The sequence below is a fragment of the Gymnogyps californianus genome, chromosome 2 (assembly GCF_018139145.2).
Source record: "Gymnogyps californianus isolate 813 chromosome 2, ASM1813914v2, whole genome shotgun sequence".
NCBI classification, from domain to species: Eukaryota; Metazoa; Chordata; class Aves; order Accipitriformes; family Cathartidae; genus Gymnogyps; species Gymnogyps californianus.
Window position 1 is genome coordinate 14,287,459 of NC_059472.1, and position 16,307 is coordinate 14,303,765.

The 16,307-nt window shown below is 40.4% G+C and overlaps 1 protein-coding gene across 1 annotated transcript in view; it reads right to left on the reverse strand.

The window, feature by feature from the left end:
- Nucleotides 1-3,498: 3,498 nt before the first annotated feature.
- The window catches only part of DEPTOR (DEP domain containing MTOR interacting protein), an 82,889-nt gene continuing 70,080 nt past the window's right edge, over nucleotides 3,499-16,307 (reverse strand). Inside the window, exon 10 of the mRNA XM_050891446.1 lies at nucleotides 3,499-5,023. Within this exon, the coding sequence (XP_050747403.1) occupies nucleotides 4,895-5,023 (129 nt within the window). The 3' untranslated portion in view covers nucleotides 3,499-4,894. The remainder of the gene's footprint in view (nucleotides 5,024-16,307) is intronic.

The following is a 16,307-nucleotide window of genomic DNA, read 5'->3' on the forward strand; positions in this document are numbered from 1 at the left end:
GGGTAGAATTGCCTTAGAAACAGAAGCAAGAAGTTGCACGTAAAAAGAAGAGAATTTCCTATGGCTCTTATCACCTGCAAATTCTGAAAAGAAATTATGATTATTATTTGACAAGGCCATACAAAAGCCAGTACGCAACTGTTGTACTCTAAGTTCAGCAAGAGCTACGGTGACATAGGATGGGAAAGCTATGCCTGTATGGCAGCATTTTTATATAAGAGACAATACAATGATTTGTGCTACCCAGCTTCAAATGCACGCTCTCGAAGCTAAGCATTTAATTTTAAGTGTATGCCTATGCAACTTGAGTTTCAACAGTACTGGAAATTCACAGCTCCCATGGACAATATGAGCATGGATACCTAACTGCAAAACAACAGCCATTTTTCTAGAGGACATTCAGTTCGACAGTTATAGCTATTCCCTTCTGAATATTTCTGAATTTTCCTGAGGAATAGCAAGTATAAAGACTAAGCAGCTAGACATGAAACACAGTTTTTGTAGTATCAATTCATCGCATCATTGAGTCCTGTGACATTCTTTGACATTCTTAGATTATCTCTTGCATTAATGGCTCATTTTAAAAATTAATGTGTAAATATTTATTTATGTACAAGTTTGTAGAGAAATCTAATGGTTCAAAATCACTCAGCTTCTCTGGAACATCAATGATATTTTTATCTGCACTGTGTGTATACAAAAGGAATTATTACATTGGCAGTTACTATTTCTGTTTTTATAAGTAACACATATATGTGAAAAATGTAAGCCACATCACTCACCAGATAAAGAAAGACAAATTTAAAAAGTGTGATTTATGGACACTTTTAATGGTGGTTTTATTCTACAAGGTTAGAAGTTCTCTCACTTTGTTTGAAGAGCGGTGTGGTCTAGCTTTACTTGCACATGTGACATACACATGCTTTTTCACTTACACGAGTGGTCTAGTTCTAATTATACACTGGGAAGAAAATACTCATAATTGCAACAATTGATTTCTCAGTCTGTCTTGCATTAGGCAAACATTTTTGCAGACCATATTGTCTCAGTTTTTCCTGTCTCTAAAATTAGAATAATTCTTATTTAGCAAAATTAACATTAAAAATTAGTATTTAATTCCCAGTGTTATCTGAAATTATTAGAGCATTACCCCATAATCTGATCATTCTGTCTCCATCCACAGGGAAAAGGAAACTTCCATGCATCGTAGCTGTCAGTGCAGATGAAGAAAGAAGTCAGTCACTCCTCCTTCTTCTTCCTAATCCTCAGACTATTCTGGCTCTGTCTATGTTAGTACATCAAATTGATACAGGGACCGTTCTCTGGTCCTAAGGCCAAGTGGCACAACAAAGCCTGCACCCCCATGCCCAAATTCTGATCTCATGTTATTCTCTGAACTACACTCAGGCAATTTTCTCAGAGGTCTAGACCACGCTAAGGGGACATGTTGACCATTAGACCAGTAATTCTGGGGCAGTGTTTGACACATCCCTAGCACTCTGTAGTTATTAGTGAGGATATAACCAGAAAAGGAAGAAAGTACCAAGAGAAACATTCCTCTGCATGACTTTTTCCTCCCAAATCTCGTCCTGAAGGTAATCTCATAGAAGAAGGTAGTAGGACAGACCCACTGGTATTGCAGATGCTGCTATGACACCACTATGTGTTTTCAATGCTGACAATTTTATTTTCAGCTTCTATGGAGACCTAAAATGGAGACAATCCAATTCTGATACACCTGAGGTGGATTATTGCATTATTTCATGAGTGAAATGCCTTCCACAGGACTAGCTGTGGAACCAGTTGTGTTCAATAGTATACATATGGTATTTGATCTTGATAATCAAAATTATGTATCTTGTAGGAAATAGAAGAAAAATAGCAGAAATATTGCTCTGAATTAATGCTCCAATTAGCTTAACTGCTACTTGAATTTAATTAACCTTTATATTGCTTGAAGATGTTCCATAAATGATTTGCAAATGTACATGTGCAGAGGAGTGGCACTAATCTGTGTTATTAAGGCATAAAGATTTATTAGATGATCCCACAAGATCTATAGTAACCAAAAATGCGATCACATAAGAGAGTAAGTCTTACAAAAATCCCTATCTTTTTAATGAAGTTATTACTGCTGATGCCAGGGTTTTTTTCCTTTCTGGTTTCTTGCTTCAGTCCGCACTGTGATATTCATGCATCTCTTGAAATGTCTCACTTCTGTGAATAATCTTACATTTCCCCTGGTACTTTGCAGGAAGCAAGGTGCTCCATTATATTCAAAATTCTGTGCCCTCTAAAGTGCATGAGAGTTTGACACTGACTCCTGCGGGATGTCTCGGAGGGTGTGTATCACTATGTGCAGACAAACTGCAATTTAACTGGAAATGATACATTTCATAGCTTAATTGTTACCTTTGCATCCTTTTTTCCAAAATACAAAATTTCATTGCAGAGATAACTTGAATATCTTTGTCACGTTGAAGAGGGAAAGGATTAATTAAATTCCAGATTGCCAATCAAGTTGAGAACACAATATGGAAATCCCCATTAAACAGCAGGCAAGTAATGGTGCTCAAATTGTGATAGAGACTAATGTATCTTGCAAATGAAAATGCCATCTCCAATCTGTAACATAATGATATGCACAGATTTCTCCCTGCCCCCATTCCCACTCTTTTTGCTCAAGTCTAAAGTGCACTCTGTAATGCATTATTAAGCTAAATTCTGACCCAGTTTCTTAATTATCTGTAAGCTATGGGGAACTTGTAGCAGAATATTAACTAAGGCAAGAGATGTAAGACAGACGAATCCACGATGGCATTAGAGAGAATCATTAGCATTTTGCTAAGAAAATCCTTCACATTTTAATATATAACCTAGCCTAACATTTAGAATTTATATTTTAAAGCAGTACAAAGTATATACCAACTAAGCCACCAAAACAACCCAGGCAAAAAAGAAAAGAAAACAGAAGTATTTGGGGACGCATTCCTGGATTCACAAAATCAAAAACTCGTAGCATACTGACACATTTCTGGGACAATAGGATTTTTTCCAACTGTTCTTAGTGGATACCATTGACAGTTGTTACAATCTCATATAACATTATGTGCTGAACTATTTATTTTAGATGAACTGTAGAATATAATCTGCTATGGGTTATACATGTGTACCAAAATTTTGGGGGGTACAATCATGATAAACAACTGTCATACTAAATGACAGTTTGAAAGAATCCTCCAAACACTTTTGTGCCTGGTTAGTATCAAGTTAGCAGTTGCAGTTTTATACCTCCCTGCACTGGTGCATATTTGTGGAATATAAGAAGTTTTCATGGTGAAAATCAAACACAGATATACTATATCAGAAACAAAGAACACATGGACTTCTACCTACAAAGCTGCAGGCATATGTGATTTTGAAGACTTGCTGTATCTCTGATGTAGAAGTGTTTGAGTGAGTGAAAAACATACTGCAAGAGCAATGTATTTAGTGAGAACAATTTTTAATATAAAACATATTTCAAAATTATTTGAGGAAAAAATACTTTCCCCACCCCGTAATTGAAGGATTTGTGGTATGCTCATATAGAAAGTCAAGCTTTAATTGTAAAATTTAGACAGCAGAGAAAGTCTGAAATATATATTTATAATTTTGTGGACAAGGATGTATTTATTCAGTTCAAAGATCAAAGAAAACCCATGCAGTCCACTTACGATCGAGTTGAAGAGTCACGTAACTCTGCAGAATATGGAATTTGTATATACATTTTTAAAAAAGATTTGTTTCATGAATTCATCAGCGAAGAAATCCTACTGTTTGAAAAAGAGTAAGAGTCAGTTAAATACAATGTTTTATTAGTAATAGTGTCAAATGCAATTCATGTGGCAAGTCTGTAGTTTGCAAAACATTTGATGATTGGAAAGTGCTAACAAGCTTAATGTACATTCAAGTACATTGCTTCAATTTGAAGGGTACTTTCTCTACTGGAGCATCTGGATGTATCATTGCTAATGCTATCACTGTGGATTTCCCACTTCAACCCGCCAAATATTCTTCTTCTTCTAGGAATAAAGATGTCCAAAATTTCTCCAAAGTGACGAACAGCAAGAATGAGACACTTTTCCTTTACAGATAAGGAAAAAACCCAAAATGAACATTTTATACGTGAGCACCTAAACCAGTGTGTAGGCATCTAAACAACAAGCCCGATTTTCAAAGGCAGATTTTGTAAAAGTACTGCACGCTTTTCCATTTGCATGATTTTTCTTTCTAGACTAATCAGTGTATTCAGTCAGGCCCAAACATTCATACCAGAGTATCCTCTACAGAGAATGGACACCTTTTTTTCATGCATTTGCAGTTCATTTTGTTTGATTGCAATCAAGCCAGCATTTAGTCAGCTGTCCCTCAGCCCAAGGAGAGAGCAACTGCGACAGCACATGCTCCTGGGACAAAGCTGGACACCAGAAGGATGTTTACCAACATAAATATGTCATGCAAACCATCTGTGACATCCTGACCCCACAGTGTTTGGTTCTTTCATCTCCTGAAGTGCTTTGATCCAGTGGTGGACTGTGAGGAAATCTACCCGGCCTCTTCAGTGGGAAACCATTCTGACCGATGCAGACATGGCTGGACAGACAACCTTAAAGGCCTTAACCTTGTCTCCGTCGGGCAAACAGAAGTCCTTAGTGAAAATATGCTGGTATCTTTTGTCCATTTCTTAGCATAATCACCAGTGCTATTATTGTTAAATGAAAGAGAGTCCCCTTCCCCTAAAAGCAAAATCATCTATTTTAGACACAGTAACGTTCTGCCTCCTTGTGTCATGCTGCTCCACAATAATCACTATTTCTCTCACAAAAATGTCCAATAAGAGTTTTTCTCCTTCTCAGGACTCTATTTCTTCCATCACTTCCATCACAATTGTTCGAGGGCCGGTCAGGATGAGGTTGCTCACTGTCCTGTAATCCACATGGAGAACATTGAGGCCATTGACAGATACGACAAATTGGCAAACCTGAGGAGAAAAGCAAGCAGCAAAAAAAGTTATGCATTAGACTTTTTCTGTAAGGTTATTTACACAGATGTACTATCAACTCCTGGGCATGCAAAACCTCCAGAACTAACACCATCTACCTGAACTTGCGCAAAGCATTTGACACTGTCCTGCACAACATCCTTGTCTCTAAATTGGAGAGACATGGCTTTGATGGATGGACTACTCGGTCAATACAGAATTGCCTGGATGGTTGCACTCAAAGAGTTGTGGTCAACAGCTCCATGTCCAAGTAGAGACCAATGACCAGTGGCATTCCTCAGGGGTTGGCATTGGGACTGGCTCTGTTTTTAACATCTTTGTCGGCGACATGGACAGTGGGATTGAGTGTACCCTCAGCAAGTTTGCCAACAAAACCAAGCTGTGTGGTGTGGTCGACATGCTGGAGGGAAGAGATGCCATCCAGAGGGACCTTGACAGGCTTGAGAGGTGGGCTCCTGCGAACCTCGTGAAGTTCAACAAGGCCAAGTGCAAGGTCCTGCACATGGGTCGGGGCAATCCCAAGCACAAATACAGGCCGGGCGATGAGGGGATTGAGAGCAGACCTGCGGAGAAGGACTTGAGCGTGTTGGTTGACAAGAAGCTCAACATGACCCAGCAATGTGCATTTGCAGCCCAGAAAGCCAATCGCATCCTGGGCTACATCAAAAGAAGCGTGACCAGCAGGTTGAGGGAGGTGATTCTGCCCCTCTGCTCCGCTCTCATGAGACCCCATGTGGAGTACTGCTTTCAGCTCTCAAGCCCCCAACATAAGAAGGACATGGACCTGTTGGAGCGGGTCCAGAGGAGGGCCACAAAGATGATCAGAGGGCTGGAGCACCTCTCCTATGAAGACAGGCTGAGAGAGTTGGGGTTGTTCAGCCTGGAGAAGAGAAGGCTCCAGGGAGACCTTATAGCAGCCTGCCAGTACCTAAAGGCGGCCTACAGGAAAGCCGGAGAGGGACTTTTTACAAAGGCATGTAGTGATAGGACAAGGAGTAATGGCTTTAAACTGAAAGATGGTAGATTTAGATTAGGAAGAAGTTCTTCACTGTGAGGGTGGTGAGACACTGGAACAGGTTGCCCAGAGAGGTTGTGGATGCCCCCTCCCTGGTAGTGTTCAAGGCCAGGCTGGATGGGGCTTTGAGCAACCTGGTCTAGTGGAAGGTGTCCCTGCCCAAGGCAGGGGGCTTGGAACGAGATGATCTTTAAGGTCCCTTCCAACCCAAACCATTCTATGATTTTATGATTCTATGAACTCTTCATATCATCTCATTCAGCACTCTTAAGAAAAACACATTTCTTAGAACTAATCTGGCAAGGTAATTTTCCGTAAAATTTGTTGAAATATCACTGCAACTTTCAAATCTGTGGAATTTTCAAATCTGTGGAATTTTCAAGTCCTACATCAATCACTTTTCTTATAACAATGATATTTTTCTCATAACAATGATATTTTCTCATATCAATGGTGCTTTGCAAACAATGTGGGACAAGACAGCTCTGGCCATTGCAAAGAGTCTGTTATCCTCCGTTTGTCTTAAACACTTTCATAGAAACTATTTTAGACAGCTCTTGGTAGTCACGGTAAAAATATGCATCATGTTTCCAGGCTCAGGGCAAGGTCTGGATGATGACTTCACTAGATTCAGTGCCAAAAGCTCCACCGGTACAACATGAACCCAAAGGATCCAAATTCTAGGAAATAATATCATGGAAGATGAAGTCAGTACTAGGATGGATTAAAACGTCACTGCCATTTTCAGGAGATATTCCTACACAGATTTAGTTCTTTTTGCTTTTTATGTGAACAGTTTTTGGTTTTCTTCAGCAAGTATAGTTCATTAATTAATTTCAAATATGCTAATATTTTGTTTTAAAAAGCCATAACAAATTCAAACGTTGAAAGTCTTGTATCATCAGAGGCCATTTTCTGTCCAAAAATTCTTGATAGAAATATTCTGACCAACACCAGTGTATATCTTAAAAGAGTTAATCAGAGAAAAAGTCCCATCAACATTGTAAAAAACTGAGGAGGAAAAGAAAGATAACAATACTGATTCCTCAAAAACATTAAGCCTTCTCTGTATCTAATCACAATATTACAGTATTTGGTAAAAAGGCCAAAAATGTGTAGTGTCTAGATCTGTGTTTGTAATGATAAAAATATGGAGCCTAAAGCAACAATAATATAATCCTGATGTTTCAATGAAAACAATACATTCACTAGAAGGTTATCTTACTTGTAAGTCATCTTGAGTCTGTAAGAAAGAAGCTATGAAGAGAGTATCACTAGAAATTTTCACGCTTTATTTTATATTTTTACCTTTCCCATTTAGGCAGAAACACAACACAGAAATGTATGCAGGAGAGGTGGGAAGCAGCTCTGGTGTCTTCCAATGCTAGCGCTAAAACAGTTTTTCTCACGAGGCAAGTCATTTAACTTTTGTGCATCAGCTACCTTCCCTCTCAAGTAAAACGTGTGGTGAAACTCAATTCATATTTGTGAAAAATGTACAGAATGTAGCTATCGAAGTTCCATTTAAGGAAAATTATAGAGGAAGCAAAGCCAATCCAAAAATGTAAAATTTCATCAAAAATGCCGTCGATGATTTCAGTCTCTGCTCCTTAGAGCCTCTGCACAGGAAGAGTGGCAGCAGCAGCCCCTGAAGGGAGGGCAGACCTCTCTCTTGCACCTTACCCCTTACGCTCAGAACTCCTCTGCAGAGCTGAAGATCTTGGAAGTCAGCCTTACTGGTAGCCTAAACGATCATCAAAGTATGGCAATCAGCAGTACCACTTAGCCAACTTCCATGGCACGATGGATGTATCTTTCCTATACATTCATATGCTATATTTCAGCTGCAAGTAGCATTGGGAAAACAGTTCAGTTTTTGCATGCAGACAAAGCCTTCTGAATTTTAAGGATTTTGGTTGAAAAGGTAATCCATCATCCTCTGCAGTGTGCCTCAATTAGTATTTAAGAGGCATGTCTATTTAGTTTAAAATGCAGATTACCGCAGTATCTATAGGTCTCTCAACTTCCAGCGGTATTTCCTAACGCTTTCTGTGGCTTTCCAAGATTGTATCAAGTTTTACTGAATTATAGCTCTGGCTCCAGAATAATATCTGGGTTGATTTAAAACAGACCTGCAGAAATAACATTATCTCTTCTAGCTTAATGCAATTTTTAGAAGTTGAATGGCTGATGTTTGTTTTACTGCTCCATATTCTCAGACTTCTCAAGTTACTGGAATCCCAATGCATGGGACTCGTGTTTGGCCAGGGACAGGCATGCAAGCATGTGATGGATAAATCTGCATGCTGGATCATGTCAGGGGCATTCAAGGGCCTCCAGGGAACATCCCTGGCAGAGGAACAAGCTTTCCAGACCAGCCAGCCACTCGCACCAGGGCTGCAATGGTGTAAATGTGGACGGTACAGGCACCGCAGTAGGGAACAGCAATCTGGATGCCAAAGAGTGAATTTCTTATGCAAAAGACAAGAGCTGACATGTCTGCATTCTCAATGTGTTTGTTTTAATGTATGCCCTTGGCAGTATTATTAATCAGCAACGCGTACGGGCTGAGAACAGTCCCCTTCGTGCCGTGCTTTTCACTGGATCCAAATAGCTTATTAGTCTCACCATTTCCAGTGGATAGGATTAGATGCAAAAAGTCCACCCAAGCCAGATGAGAAAAGAAATGTAGAGAGGAGGACAAGGCACAGAAGAGTGTACTTCTGTCCTAAAATTGCATGAAAAGACCCATGAGGAACAGGAGATGATAATAAAGAGCCAGTCACCCCGGGGGCAGAAAGCTCTCTCCATGGCCATCACTTGGCCAGTGCCCCCAAGGGCTGAGTCTCTGCAAATTCCAGATCCAGCTCCCTCAGATATAAAGAAATGTGGAGCCATTTGCTGTGTCCTCCAGAGGTTTTCACAGTCCTGGGCCCTTCGGTATGCTGAGTGCCCTCGACTCACCCAGTTTTCTTCTCCCCACCCCAGTTTTCTATCCAGCGCTGCATCCAGCAAGGGGAAATGAAATGCAGTGCTGCTTCATGCATTTTGGCCATCATCAGTCCTGCCCCAAAAAAGCCCACATCGTGCACTGCTCTCTTGGTGGAGTTACAAAACGAGTGAGAGCGAGCAAGTACCCACAAACTAGCCCTGACTGAGTATATCAACCCACATATTATTCTCTCAGGAATTTTCTTAAGGAGACTGGTTTACAAAATCACAATGATTTAATGTTACATTTATAAAAACACATTTCAAAAAGCTGTAAGTCCTCATCTCGTAGCTACAGCTGTTAAGGGCTTTGTAACTATAAACATGTAAAATTTCTCTGTTGGTTTCCACACATCAGTAACTATAATAGATAATAAACTAAAGTTAAAAGATCCTCAAAGAGCCTTTTATTGCTCATTTCCTCATAGCTCTCCAAGGAGCTTGACAGGAGACAAGCATCCATTTTTATCCCTCAGACTTCAAGAAATGACAAAGCCCAGAATAAATTCTGACCATTTTGTTGGTCAGGATGTGGTGATCTAAAAACCACAGAAACAATAACAGTTAAATAAAGTAACACTGAAATGAAAAGACTCTCTTAAATAATTTCAAATATTTAAATGTTACAGTAATAAACATTTATTGTTAAGTATTTCAATTTCCCACCTTGGCATACAGCAGACCACAGAAGTAGGGATAGCAGAAAAGGCACCTCTGTCTTTCTGCGGGTTTTCACTGGCACATACAGAAGGTTTAACTAAATCCAGGTGTTCCCAGGAAAAGGAAAACTTCAACTTTGGGCTTACGTTTGAACAGAAAGGATCTGGGAACCTATCGCTTAAAGAACTTAGCAAAGATTTGTCATGCCATTTATCATCAAACTGAAGATAGCGAGAAGAAGAATTATAATTAGTTACCATAACGTTTAATGGCCAAAATCAGGACTGTGCTGCACTTGGAGCTGTACAACCCTTCCTCCCCCTCACTGGTTATTGCTCTTCCCTCCACGGCAAGCTTTGGCTGCCTGCCCTTCCTTGGCCTTGCCAAGCTGCCCTGGAGATGTACATCCACACCCCTTGATTTTCCTGCCAGGAAAATTGCCTGCCGGCCAAACCAAAGCCCCGCTCCCTCGCAGGGTGCTGCCTGCACCGGGGCTGGATGGCTGAGCCAGCGTTGATCAGAAGCTGTGGTGAGGATGACTGCGAGATGCTCCCGAGGGATGTCAGAGACCGGCTGCAGGCATGGGCGTGGAACTACAAAACTACCTTAAAGCAAATTATTGAATAAAAACATTGCATACCTGTCACTAATTCTTACTTAGCGTTCTGCCTCAGGATGACCTTAATATGTATGAATGCTACAGGAATATTATTTGAGGATAGGCAGTTAGCCTAGATCCTCAGATATTCAGATGCTGTTTGCACCATAGGCTTTAGTCACCTGTCCTTGTGGAGCCAGGCCTTGCCTGCCGGATTTTTTTCAATTTAATATACATATATATAAAAAAAAAATCCTTTAAAAATTTCCCTCCTTTTCTAGGCACACTTTTTAGAAGGGTGCTGTGAAAGATCACAAAGAGCTGGAAATTTCCACTGCAGAATTTTGTTTAAGCAACAATTGCAAAGTTCTTTAGGACAGCCCTATAAAAAGCATTTAATTTTACAGATGCAGTGAGTGCAACCGTTCATCACTGGTTGCGAAGCAAGTAACAGCTATGCAGAGTCAACAGATAATATATCTCAAACCAGTAGAATAAGACCATGATTACACAGTCACTTTAATTCCACATAAATTTAAAAAAAAGCTTGAGATGAAGAGGAACACAAATGCCCGCACCAGCATACAGGAGGCAGCGTGGCTGTGAGCTGCTCGGGGACTGCCCTTCTCCACAGCAGCAAATGTGTGCGCCCCATTTCAGTGGCCACGGGTTAAGGCTTTAATTCTGATACATTTTGGTATCAGGATCAGTGTCCCGAATCCACTCTGCTTTTTTTTTGCTAATTTCTCTTTAAGAAAGAGAGTATAAACACTATTACAAATACCGATCAAATAGGTACCAAAGAAATCAGTGTTACCAAATACAACATAGGCTTGAAATTCTTGAATACAAAGCCAGATTATGCAATGACGCATTAAAGATAGCAGCCAAAATACTGTTTTTCAGCAGTACTGATATTTTACCCAATTATCTGGGCAGTAATGGGACCACTCAAGGTCTAAGACTGCAAAGCACAAAGTCTCTACCAGCACACTTGAGTTTTCTCCTCCAACAGCACCAAGGTCAACCAAACAGCAAGGTTTTCATGGGCTGTTTGACACTGATAGCTGCTCTGGCATCAGGTGTTAACAGCATAAAGAGATGCTGAAAACATTGCCACCAATTCATTTCCATTGAAGGTGCAAATATTACAGTACATGTGGCAACTGCATGAAGGAAAATCTTAAAAAACGCTGGAGAGAGAGAGTGAAATCCAGCCTTGCACTAATCTTTCGCTCCAGAGTAGCCAGGGTTTCACCCCTGGACTCTGCACAGATCTGAGACAGATTTCTAGCAGCTGGCAGCTCAAACCAGGGCCACGTCCTGCTGCAAAGCAGATCCCTTTGAAACCAAGGTACTTCAAAAGTTATTAGCACATTTTACAGAAACATGCAGTTGTTGGGAAAGCTGTGTACGAATCAGGGCTGGCTCAATCATCCACCATGAAACAGACTGGATTTAACCCTTTGCTCTGTTCATAATTTGTACACACACTGATTTACATATGGTTATAGGATAGTTTAGGACATGCTCCCTTGACTATTATTTCTTCTTATCATCTGATGTGACACCAAAGTCACACAGATAGTTTTTACTTTAAGACAAACCATTCCCAAAATACATGGAAAAATGTATTGGTTTCTTTTTGGTCTTTTTTTTTAAACCTTATTATCATCAAATAGAAATGATAAATTCAGGCAAATGTAGGAGTTATTTTCAACCCTGGGAAGTTCTTCAGCAATTTTCCTAAAACTAAAATAAAAGCTTCTAATTATAACTTCTTTCAGAGCTGTCTAAAGAAAAGTGTATTTTGACAATTTTACACAATAAAATTGATACCAGAATTGACAATATAACTATTTCAAAAAGAAAAGAATAGTCCAATGTTAGTGGTTTTGCTTTTCTTCTTGCTAATGAAAATTAAAATGAAATCCATTACAGAAACAGCCTGCTTATATTTCTGTTATAGAGATACCCTCAATAATTATAAATAAATGCTTTTTTCATGTCCTACTAATCCTACAGGGACAAGGATCAGCTGGCCAGTTTGAGTAGCTCAAGCTTATAATTGTTTCATTATGGTATTCTGAAACTCACTGCGATCTTCCAGAGGAAAAGAAGTTCTTCACATGTGGTTAGCAAGACCATCTATTTTCTATGTGTAATCTGCATGAGAGACCTGCGAGATCCTGATTTCTATTAAATATCAGGCCATGCTGTCAGTAAGAACCTTTCCTTACAGGCACCCATGCTGTGCTGGTTTTGGCTGGGATAGAGTTAATTTTTTTCATAGTAGCTAGTACAGGGCTATGTTTTGGATTTGTGCTGAAAACAGTGTTGATCATACAGGGATGTTTTCGTTATTGCTGAGCAGTGCTTACACAGAGTCAAGGCCTTTTCTGCTCCTCACACCACCCCACCAGCGAGTAGGCTGGGGGTGCACAAGAAGTTGGGAGGGGACACAGCTGGGACAGCTGACCCCAGCTGACCAAAGGGATATTCCATACCATATGATGTCATGCTCAGCAATAAAAGCTGGGGGAAGAAGAAGGAAGGGGAGGACATTCGGAGTGATGGTGTTTGTCTTCCCAAGTAACTGTTACGTGTTATGGAGCCCTGCTTTTCTGGAGATGGCTGCCTGCCGATGGGAACTGGTGAATTAATTCCTTGTTTTGCTTTGCTTCCATGCGCGGCTTTTGCTTTACCTATTAAACTGTCTTTATCTCAACCCATGAGTTTTCTCACTTTTACTCTTCCGATTCTCTCCCCCATCCCGCTGCGGGGGCAGTGAGCGAGCGGCTGGGTGGTGCTTAGTTGCGGGCAGGGATTAAACCACAACACATGCAAATTGGGGCTGAAGGATTAACATTTTGCAATTGTCAGTGACCTGGAGAGGTCTTAAGCAGAATACCCAACAAATCAAGCTCTTCACACTTTATAGATACTTTTTAAAACTCTGGGCCAGTTCTAAGATAGAAAACTTACTGGTTGATTCCTGTGGTATGGCCACAGCCTTCACCTGTGAAGGTTACTGAACTGCTGAAACTGAGAAGGAAAAAGCAAACGAAAAAAAGAAAAGGTATTCTTTACCATCGCTTGTTTAAAAAGGCGATGTATCTGCTTTGGCTTTTCTTGTCTTGCTGACAGATTTCAGCAAAGTTTGGGGAAGGCTTAGGTGCTACAAGAATGTAACATCTGAAACACAGCTTTCCAGCCTTCAGCAAGGAGGAAGGGGGCATCCAAGCTTCCAACATTTTAAAGGAAGAGTTATCCTTCCAATGGGATTTCCTCCCCTCACATTCCCCTTGCTCCTCTGGGGATGCTGGGAACCACTGCTCCCATTCCCGCCTCCCAAGCACCACTGCACTCTCAAGCAAACAGATGGAAATGAAGGCGTCATTTTAAAATCTAATTTAAATATGAAATATGAAGGAGTTGAGAAATGAGTGAAAGTAAACACTCCCATCTAAGCCTGTTATTTTGTCAGAGGAACAAAAAAATACACTGTTTCTACTTTTTATTGCAGTTACCATTTAAAAAGGAGCTATTTCCAAGCTGGTAACCATGCAAGTTTGCCCTGCCGGTTGTTAGATCTCTTGACTAAATCTTCCGAGCTAATTACCACATCATCCCCTTCTACCTCACACACCACGCCATGGGTTTGTACACAACACCAGAGAACGAGGTTTCTCTCTCCTTAGGGTGTAAAGAACTAATCTTACTTTTAAAAGAAACGTGGAAAAAAAAGGCTTGTTTATTAAAAGCTGGAGCAGTATCCTCATCTGGGACACCACAACTCTTTCTGTCGGCAGAAAGGGATACCCTTGGCCTGAGTTGCCAAGGGCTCTGTGGATCTGGATATCAAACCTCTTCCAAAGGGGAGGAGGGTTCGTAGCAGGAGTTGGTGCCTGCACTCCCGAGAGGTGCTCCTGTCCCTTTGTGCTGGCTCAGGGGAGCAATGCGCCAAACCCAGGCACTGCTCCCTTTTTAATCTTGTGCCAGTAAAAATAAATAAATGAAAGGACTTGTCTCCAGGCAAAATAAGTTCCCTGATGTGCCTGACATGGTTGGAGGAAGGAGGCAACAGATACTTATCTGGTTGGAGGCAAAGGGAAAGAGGGAGATGAAAAGGAGGTGAAGATAGGATCAACCTTTCTGGCAGGAGCTTACGCTTAGATCAGTAAACTGCAGCTTAAGTTTTCAGATAACTTAAAGTCCCAGTGAAATCAATGGCAAGATGGATGTTAGGGTAGAAAGAACAAGCACAGAGAAATCTGAGGCAGGAGAACAATGATGGAGGAGAGAGGACGCAGGGCTCAACTTCTTCTTTTACACCCTTAAACACACAATCCGCATTTATGCTGGTACATGGGCTCTTCTATTTTAATAGGTAACCCATAGCCATAACGCAGAGGAATCCTCGTGCTCAGCAAAGAGGCCAGGCCACAAAGATTCTGAATGTGCTGCCACAGAAGAGCCTAAGACACAAGACTAACCTTCTAAATAAAAGCAAACACAGGCAGCACTGAAGTATTTGCTCCCACTCTGCTAAGCTTTACATTGTCACGCTGGAATGAGGAAAAGAGATGAAAATCAGAGGTCCTAAAAGCTGTGTTTCCAGTTAGATTTTTATCTTCTTTTTTTTTTTTTTTTAAAGAATTTATGCAATCTTGCTAGGATTAGTAAATCGAAGCTGGAACCTAACAATTCAAAACCTACTGCATGTCGCCGGAAGGTTAAAAAATCGTGCAATGTCCTTTTCTACATAATTGAGGTTATTGGATGAAACAGAATAAATTGCAGCTGTGTGTTCAGCTCTGTAAATATCTCTAGCAAATGTGTAATTGGCTGTAGAGTGGGTGGTGTGGGAGTAGGCAAGTATCCAGGTCTTGCATAAACACAGGATTTTCTCTCTAAAGGGACACACTTCTTGTTCAATCTTTATACCAGTGTTAAGCTGGCCCACTGTCCCATCAGCAGGCTAGAAACTGGGTGCCAGCAGAGCATGGTACAATGCATAGCAGAGAAAACCAACTCCGTTTACAGAATTACAAACACAAGCATGTAATTCTGTCTGTCCATCTTGGTCTGTGGCTGCAGTCTGGTATGAATGGTTTGCCTGAGCAAGGCTTCGTTACCTATTTTCATTACATACATTCATTACATACTTCTTTCGTTTTTAAAAAAGAGGCTGAATTTTTTATAGTATTCCAAACTCATCAGTCTCTAACTGAAAACAAAATCAGAAATTAAACAACATAATATAAAAGTAAAAAATAAATACATATAATAAAATAAAATATCTTTTATAACATAATATAATAATTCACATAATATAAAATTAAGTCATAGATTCTCAAAGGGCCTCATCATTGGTTCAGATAGTGTCTGTCTCCCTCCCACTTCAATGATGGGAATTAATGGGAATTTAAGTTGTTTTTTTTTTCCACCAGGAATAGAATGAAACCATTGCTGTGCAAACTCCACAAATAGAGTGGACAAATTAGAGGGGGAAACAGCTGACCTAATAGCCCATGAGAACAAGTCTTGTTTTGGGGAGGGCGGCTTTCGGTCTGCACGCAAGTCTCGGCTCTGCAGCGGCAGAGTTTCCCCAAAGGATTGACTGAACAGTGAGACAAACGCCAACACAGCAAACAGGAATTACTCATGTAAGTAAATTAAAGCTATCTGTAGATACCTGGAGGGTAATAACATAAGGACCTAATACCCTGAAACGCAAACCTTCCGTAAATACAGAATAGGGAAATATAGGTCACTGCTTCTCGTGGCCTTAATTGGGAATTGGTGTGTAAAATGACTGACTTAATCTGAGTTCTAGTGAGAAATACCCACAGGTAAAGCTGAGCTGGGCTGGGCCACATCAGGAAAGCAAACCATTGACTGCATGCTTAACTTCATAAGCATTTTTATTGTATACTGCAATTTGATACCTACCACAGAACAGCTCTGAAAAAGTTAAATAACTCGAATGGCTAAAG